Source organism: Ammodytes marinus, assembly GCF_949987685.1.
Source record: "Ammodytes marinus genome assembly, chromosome: 5".
In the NCBI taxonomy this organism is placed as follows: Eukaryota; Metazoa; Chordata; class Actinopteri; order Uranoscopiformes; family Ammodytidae; genus Ammodytes; species Ammodytes marinus.
In genome coordinates, this window is record NC_137234.1 from 8,044,485 (window position 1) to 8,053,841 (window position 9,357).

The 9,357-nt window shown below is 40.0% G+C and overlaps 1 protein-coding gene across 1 annotated transcript; it reads left to right on the forward strand.

Moving 5' to 3' along the window:
- Positions 1-1,358: 1,358 nt before the first annotated feature.
- cep41 (centrosomal protein 41) lies at positions 1,359-7,331 on the forward strand (the record flags this gene model as incomplete). Its single annotated transcript, XM_080028525.1, has 11 exons — positions 1,359-1,391; positions 1,639-1,702; positions 1,854-1,901; positions 2,209-2,270; positions 2,759-2,828; positions 3,294-3,438; positions 4,360-4,520; positions 4,761-4,828; positions 4,957-5,071; positions 5,542-5,754; positions 7,207-7,331. The coding sequence occupies 11 exons, from the start codon at positions 1,359-1,361 to the stop codon at positions 7,329-7,331; spliced, it is 1,104 nt and encodes a 367-aa protein (XP_079884651.1).
- Positions 7,332-9,357: the final 2,026 nt, after the last annotated feature.

Sequence of the window (9,357 nt, forward strand, 5' to 3'; positions counted from 1 at the left end):
GCCACTGTAGCTTCTGTTATTATTCTAAAGGGTTGGGGTTACCCAGGGAGCGTTGCATTCTAGAACTTTGTAGAACTTTCTTGATGATGTCATATTACACACTGCACCTTTAACACAGTGTAGGCTATTTTTTGACGCAATATTGTTTTTAAAGTTGCATGAAAATAAAGCAATTAGAATAAGAATTTGAAGGAAATAAGTTGCACATAGGTCCCTTAGATAAATAAGTATTGAAAAGGGGGTTTAACGAGGGGATGTGGAGGGCTCCATAACGACTAATAAAGGCTTTAAATCCGCCCCTGGTTACGATGTGCTTTTCTTTATAGGTCCATGGTTTGACACTGACAGCCCCACTGAAGCAAATCCTCTTAGCAGACTCAGCATGCAAACATAGCTCCGCTCTGCTACCATAGGCAACGGTGTAGTCGTGCACAAGCAACGTATGAACAAGTAGACTTACCAATCCATTGTGGATATTTGTAAGCAGCTTTAAGGTTAAAGTCTTCAAAGAGAAAGTTGAAACAACCCGCTGCTTTGCTCCTCCATGGCTGTCAAACAGAGCGCCTTCTGAAACCGTCTCAGACCCGACCTGTCGAGCTCAGAAAATACGCTATTCTGTTCGTATTTAGTTGAATATTAATTGCATGACCTCTATATGAAAGGCTTACGGTTGGTTTTGCAATGGCAGAATGATACAAAAGTTAAAACCTCGCTTGTTCTACAGCTAAATAGTTAGCAACCTGTAGCTTTTGAGCTTCTGGCAACGGAGTCTGGAGAGAGTGATGCTGCGTTCACGAAACACGTTAAAATAAGTAATTATGAAAATGCAATGAGAATATTCGATTCAGAACTTGAAAATACCATTTGGGACAACATGCGGGATGTAATTAAGAAATGGTAACCAACTTTGAAGTTAGAAGTTAGGTGTTGAATCCAATTAATCAAGGCTATACATAATGAATTGAACATACAGGCTGGCTACAGCCGTATAGTAAAACACGAAATGTTCTGAAGAATATATGAATATGAAGTAAGCGTTTGGGAATGGTCGTGATGGAAAAAGTAGTATAACCTATTTAATTGCGTTTCGAAAACAAGACAATAGCTTTACATTGTTATAAACTTATAACAGTGTCTGTTATTTTCCATGCGTCCTGAATGCAGCACGTCGTTAAGGTGGAGCGTCTTCCGCTGCTTAGCAACAAGCTAAAGCCATATCATATGAAACTGTTCTGAAGGGAAGGAGACGCGGCGTGAGTATCCGCTCCTTTGATTGGCCGCTCGAAACGGCTCTGGCGAATCAGCAGTGAGCTTGTTACGCTGGTTGAAGCTGATGTTTGGCATTTCGGTTTGAAAACATGTCGGTCGGCCGGGGTATCGGCAGTGTGGAGGTAACGTTGGTTAAATAACAGAAATACGTATCTAGTTGAACCAATGCCATTACATAGCGGGAATACCACGCGGTGTGAATACCCCTGACGGCAAACGAAAACAAATGTAGCCGCTATGGTCAAGTTAACGTTACCATATCAACGCTATCTCTTCCTAAAAGCCCACCCATCCTTACATGTGTTCCCCCAGTATTTCTCTATATTCATACGACTAACGAAAACACCAATGTTCGTCTTTTTGTTCTAGTACCTGGGGAAAAGGATACCGAAAAACGCCAAGTATGACCACGTCAAAACCAGACTAGACACAGGTATACCTCCAAGTACAGTTGCACTACAGTGTTAAATGATAGTGTCATTTGGTATGGTTTTGAGTTATTTTAAATCCCCTCATAAGCCTCTTCATAATAATAATGTACTGTGTAACTGTAATATGTAACTGTCATCTGTTTTATGTAATAGGAAGCAGCCTCACAAAGTATATGGAGAAAATGGAGGAGATGAAAAAAAGTGAGTAAGAAACAGGGTTCAAAACACGAAAGTCTTAAAAGGCTTTGAATAAGTGAATCACTCAGTGCAAAGTCAGTAATTTGAGGTGAATATCTCCTCACGATCCGCTACCTGTACCTAATGTGTGCATGCTAAAAAATAAATCCAGTGTCAATACTCAGCCTAGGCTCTGTAAACTCATATGTTGCTACTGTAGCTACAGTGTTCACCTTTGTTTGCATACCAGTTTACAGAGCCAAGGCTGTGTATTAACACCAGACTGACTCTGAATTTGTAGTTTATTTGATTGTTTTCCCCTTTTTTTCAGATTATAGATTTAAAAAGGGTGAAATTTTCAAGCGATTAAAAGTGACCACTTTTGCACAACTGGTAAGCACTAACTAACGTTTATTTCTTTACTAAACTGTAACGTGCTCCAAGATTCATATTCAGTTCAGTTCAGTTTTATTTTGTCATTGTTGCAGTACAGATGACAACAAAATGTTGTCAGCGCAAAACACAAACAGGCATAAAGTTTTAGTTGTCCACCAATTTATACATTTACATAATTTAATCTGATCTCCATGAATCAATCAATCACCTATTGTATTCAATCAACGGTTATGCTTGGACGTGGCTCTTGGAGCGAAAGAATGCAGTGAGAAAACCTGATCCATTTACAGAGTTTAATAATTGATAGAGCACTTTAGTGAGTGGTTTCTGATGAACAGGTCTGAATTCCTTTAGCCCAGTTTGTTACCTCCATTCACAGACTCCAGAATAACACTCTCGGCATATTTACTTCCGAGTTCTTTGCAGTTTTTATTTCTTAAAAAAAAAAGCATTTTTAATTTCCATACTTATTTTTTTCACACCAGATTCTTCAAGTCGCCTCTTTTTCGGATCTGAATGGAAGCGAAAATGACATCGATTTACACTGCCCAGAAGGTAACACAAAATGATATTAATTTAAAGCTATAGTGCATAACTTCTGTCGCCCCCATGAGAAATTCTGAGACGTAAGCCTTCGGTGGTCGGTCTCGCATGGATTTTATACCGTCTGCTGTATGTCCAGGTTATTTCTTAGCAGTAGAATAAACAACTGAAATATTTCTTGGGCGCTTCTTGAGTTCCTGCGCCAGTGTCGGTGGGGCAACACCAGTTTGTAAACGCTGCCATAATGAGAACTACAGAGAGAGTTTTGTGGAGCTGATAGGCTTAATCAACTTTGCGTCAATTAATTTGGCGATGGCTTGAGTGTCTGACATTCATCAATATGAAAAAGTTACACATTATAGCTTTAAACCAAATTTAACTTGGGTCACTAGCATTGCTTTGCTGGATATACTCATGATTTGTTTTTAAGTCTTTAACATGACTAAATTTAACAATGTTTTATTGATTGATTGGCAGACGGCCTGTCGATGGTGTCTGAGGCGGAACTGGAGTGTCTGTCTGTACACACATACGGCTCCTCTCAGGCGTCTCCTCTGTCTGATCGACAGGACGCAGGGGACACCAGGGTGATGTGCTACACTGCCCGCTCTACACTGCTGAGGTAAGGGGACAGGGGAGCAACCTTTAACACCTCAATGAATACATTATGCTGTACACTACATTGCACCTTTATTCAAAATGCCTCGTTTATTTATGATAGCAAATACTTTTGGTGTGTGTTTGCACTAGACGACAACTGCACCTCTTGCAATGGCTATATAACTCTGTATTTATTGTGTTCTGGTATTCTGTCTACCGTGTTATACCCACCCTCAGACTTGTGCTATCACCCCCAGTCCCTAACAGCATCCAATAATTACCACACCATAACCACAAGCACACCTGTAACCCTACACCCTTCCATATCGGTTTGTTCACTTAAGACATGTGTCCTCTCCCGGGGTCCCGCCCTCCTGAATAACTGTATATAACCGCCCTCCGTAGGTTCCTAGCGTCCCACCACACACACAAACACACACACACACACACACACACAAACACCCCACCCCGACCCCCTCCAGCCTGAACAGGAACCTCAGAAGTGTAACTCTATCCGAGGCCACACATTGCCTCTGTAATGTTACCTTTACCTCGTAGGGGAACAGATGGAGAGAGAAAGTAAGGTGTGTGGGGGGAAACCTACACATGGGGGAATGGTGTGCTTCCATAGTGCAAGTCTCCTTATTTTTGGCTCTAGTTTCATGTTAACTGGTTTAGAACTTGCCATCAATCTCTCCCTGCTTTAAGACAGTAAAGTGCTGTCCTCTACTGCAGGGCTTCTCAAACTGTTTTAATAATGTATCTTTAAAAAAACAAACTAGTATGTAAGCAGCTACTAACATGCCCATTTACATCCCGTTTTCTCAGGCACACACTCAGTATGGACAGGTAGAATATAGTGAGGAGATATTCACTGATTTTGACAACAAGCATTCTCCAGAATGGGTGACTCCACCTTTAACATTTTGTTTACCACTTACAGTGTTATCAGTGGTGTTGGAGAGTTGAACCTGGACCAGAGCGATCAGAAGACAGTGAGTGAGATGGTGTGTGAACCAGCTGACAGACCGTACCCTGACTGCCCCTATCTGCTGCTGGACATACGGGACAAGGAGCAGTACGACCGCTGTCACATCATCACCGGTGGGTAGCCCAAGACACACACACACACACACACACACAGAAACAGAAAAAAACATGAAAATAACATGGAGCTATGTCATCGGGACTTCAGCGCAACACTGTTGTTTTTAAATGTGCTTTATAAATAAAGTCGGATTGGATTTGATCAGGCTTCTTATACCAAAACATGTATTTGTATTGTTAGTGTTAATCTCTCTCTCTCTCTCTCTCTGTCTCTCTCTCTCTCACTCTCTCCTACAGCAAACAGTTTCCCCATTGCCATGCTGTCTCGGACCATGAACCCCTACACCAAAGAAGTCATTCAATATGTATCCTTCAACGCAAACCGTCCAAAACATATGACACTTTGATTTTATTGTAACAAAATCAACATCAAAGCTTTTTAAAATTCATGTTTTTTTCATGTGTGAATCTGAACTTAACCTGCAAATTGTAGAAAAATGCGTCAGGGCGGATCATCATTGTGTACGATGAGGATGAGAGAATGGCCATCCAGGCCGCAAACGTCATGTGTGAACGAGGGTTTGAGAATCTGTTCATTCTGTCTGGAGGTAAGGCATCGCTCATGTTGTCCTGTATGTCTACTTGTGATTACACTATGGAAAACATTACATATGCTGAGTTTACCGAGGGAACAGATGGACACCACTTAGGAAAATAATGGGACCATTGGGACACTAGATAGATATGCTAAGTGAACTTGTTAACAACCCGTGTTTAGTTTTGAAGGCCTACTCAGTCATTGTAATACAGACAGCTTTTCATCAAAATCAGCTAACATCTACTCTCCATCCACTACCTGTCCGGACTGTGTGTGTTGAAAAAAAGTTGAACGTGTTTATACACAGCCTAGGCTCTGTAAATGGCTATTCTCAACACCATCTTAAACCCAGCTCGTCGGGGATCGACGTTCGGTCAAACTTTCTCAAAAATAATAATAATACAATATTCAAAGCCAGCATTGTTGGAAATTCAATTTATACAAATAAGCTCATTGCAACACTCTTTCTCCCTCTCCCAGGTCTGAAGGTAATCGCGCAGAAGTTTCCAGAAGGTTTCACGACTGGCTCCCTCCCTACGTCCTGCCTTCCAGTCTCAGCGAAGGGCAAGAGGACCTCCGTCCAGCAGCAGCCACCGTCCCGGGACGCTGAGGAGAGGTGGCGCTTCACCTCAGACGAACTAACAAAGATCCAGGACCAGCTGGAGGAGACACTCGTCCCCAGTAACGCCAACAGTAAGACACTCAAAAAGTCCACTTTCCAATAGAAAATTAGAGCATTGTTTGAGGCATCCTTCAAATTATACATTTTTAAGAATGTTTCCCTTAGGGGCGCCCTTAGCTCAGTTGGTAGGGCGTCCCCCCCATGAGCCTCGGCCAGCAGCGTACCCGGGTTCGATTCCAGCCCGCGGTCGTTCTCTGCATGTCACTCCCCTCTCTGCCCCATTTCAACTCTGTCTCTACACTATCAATAAAGCATAAAAATGCCAAAAAAATATCTTTGAAAATAAAATAAAAATTCCCTTGGGAAGAACTACTGTATGTAAGTTTGTACTCAGGTGTGTATTTATATACAGTGCTGTGTGAAAGTCTGTGAACCCCTTGAGCCTTTTGGAATTTTATTTATTTTAACCATTATTAATTCATTTTTATCAATACCAGTATTTTTTATATGAAATAACAGATGTTTTTTTATCAATTGAACATTTTTTTTCCAGAAATCAATTGTTAAAACGGATAAAACAAATTATTTGACAAATGTATCTGCAAAAGTTTGTGAACCCTGAGCTGCATTGCTTAAATGGAGCAGGTAAACACAATCAGATGGGCCAAATTGAAGATGATTTGCCTCACAGTGGACCGATGGAGCTAAACATTTTTTAAATTAATTTATAGCTGTCCCCAGACAAATGTGCAGCATCACAACTCTATTCCTGAGATCCTCTGAGATTTTTTTCGCTTTTAGCATGTCTGACCTGTATGGGTTCACTTTGGTGAGCCTAAACTGACCTGGTTTGATCTCTGTTTTATCTAGTGCCGCCCAATTTTTTCCCTAAATATCTCTCACTGCATTGGTCCATTTCATCACTCAATTTGGTCCATCTGATTGTGTTTACCTGCTCCATTTAAGAAATGCAGCTCAGGGTTCACAAACTTTTGCAGATACAATATTTGTCAAATAATTAGTTTTATCTGTTTAAACAGTTGATTTCTGGAAAAGAAAAATTTTGAATTGATAAACAAACATATGTTATTTCATATAAAAAATACTGGTATTGATAAAAGTGAATTAATAATGGTTAAAATAAATACAATTCCAAAAGGCTCAAGGGGTTCACAAACTTTCACACAGCACTGTATAGTGGGTGTCCTGGGGAAATGCACCTGTTGGAAGACCAAGAAGAAGAAGTACTATATAGAATAAATAACTAAATACGTCTTCACCTCACCACTGGATATTGTGGAACGACTTGAGGCAGTGGTGGATGATGCCATCTTTAGTTACTTGCTTCTTGTCCTTTAAGGCCACCGTAGCTTCTGTAAATTCTCCCAAAGTGAAGGATTAGCAAGGGAGCGTTGACATCTAGAATCTCACCACTAAATGCTGCTAAATATTATATAACACCCTGTACACTTAAGAAGATAAACTTAGTCCTAATTATTGGTTTGCATGTGTGTTCTCTCCAGGCCGCGTGTCCACCCGCATGTCGACCAGCACTTCCCAGTCCAAAGCCTCCAGCGCGCGCAGCAGACAGAGCTCCTGTGTGGGACGGGACAGCGGCCGGGCCCAGAGCAGCAGACCATGGAAATAACAACAAGCCCCCCATCACCACCACACATTATACATGAACAGATATACCTCCCACACAACGTCCATTATCTCATGGTACATTTACACACACACACACAACGATACTGCGATGGACATGAAAAACACCATAACTCTGTATGAAAACAACTTGTATACAGATGACTCATTTACACTGAGCAGCAGTTCAGTTAGGCACACATAACAAAGACTCTTCACTCTTGTCGAGTTGACTCCACACAGGGGTTTATCTATATGTAGTGAGTGTGACACCATCTTTTGGGACTTTTTGGGACGGCTTAGTACCCCAACAAAATGGTGACCAAAATAGGTGCGCCACAGCTTGCATATTTTGGTAACCCTTTCTAACTTTTAACAGTAAAAATGCAAATAAATGCGTGCCGAGACGCACCGAACCGCACTGATCAGTGGAACGGAGGCTATAACGCGTTCTACTACCATCCTTAACTGCAGATTTCTCTCTTATACAGACGCTATATATGAATTCTTCTCAGATTTTGTGTTTTTCAGATTTGAAAATGACACATACCTTGGGAAAGTAACAACGTCCGAAAAACATTTAGCGTAAATTGAGACTTAATTTCGACTGGACAACATCAAATGAAATGTCCTAATGAAAGATCTGTACGAAGAGAACAAAGGAATGTATTCTGTAACAAGCGTGATAATCCATTCTTCAGCTTCACGACTGGAGATTTATGTAAGACTCTAGTATTTTCCAATTAATGTTTTTTTATTTTTTTTTTATATGTATTTAATAAATAGTGAATGTTTGCACAGTGCCTCGTATGTGAACCTGAAAACTGAAGGATCTGTTTGCACTCAAATACATTATTATTTTCATTTAACACTATTCCCATCCGTATGTTTTGCACCAGCTAAAAAAATAACAGTAGAAATGATCACTTAATTCTGTGAATGATCTGTTCAATATATTTTTTCTCTATAATATGTTTTTGTTTAAAAGGTGTCATGACAACCACCAAATAAATGGCATTCCTGAAATACTTTGCTGGTGATGGATAAGTGAATGTTAACCTGACATGAAGGATATTCTTGGATGTATTAACGGTATATGAGATGTAATTTAGATGAATAATGTTACAGTGCTGGATCCATTCTGTCACAGAGTTTTATTGTGGTAATTTAACTGACATCGCACCAACAGTCTTTCTGTGCAACTTTGTTGTCCGCTTGTGCTGTTACATGACTGTGATTTTAGTGTGTGTGTGTGTGTGTGTGTGTGTGTGTGTGTGTGTGTGTGTGTGTATGGATCAAGTACTGTATTTTGTCACAATAACTCATTTCACAAAAATAGGCATTTTCTTGTGTCTTGTAAAATTCAAAGCAGCACATTTGTTAAACAGTATTTCTTAATTGTGGCCTTTTGTTTTGTTGGTACTGAATTGTTGCATGGTTAACTTCCCAGGACACACTCACACGGCCGTGTTTGCTTGTATTGAACATATGGACACCACAGCCCTTATTTTTGGGGATTAAATATGTGTTTGTATCATTAGTCTTAACTCACATTGTAAATTATTGTAAAATAAAATGTATATTTGTTTGCTGTATCTGCCTAGTTAATTTTTCTTAAGGAAGTTATGAAATGTTGACAGAGCAACATTGACTTGAATGATTTATTTTGTCTTAAAGTTAAATGTACTTGGAAGATCTGCTGTTTGGTGAAGGACTGATCTATACAATTATCTACTAGACACAAACTGTTACCATCTCCTGCTCTGTGCTGGTTACATCTAGGTAAATACAGCCTACTGCATCAATAGGGAAAGTAAAAAAATTACAATATTCTTGTAATAAGATTACATTGAAACGTTTATATCGATGTCTATATGATTAGGCTTTTAGGCATGTAGCGTATACAGGGGCGGCCTTAACGATCTGAGGGCCGATTTTTCTTTTTTTTATAAATAATTCTTGTGCATGGTCCCCACAAAAATAAAAAGGATTGTGGAATCCAGTTTGTTAATAGACGTATTATGAGATAA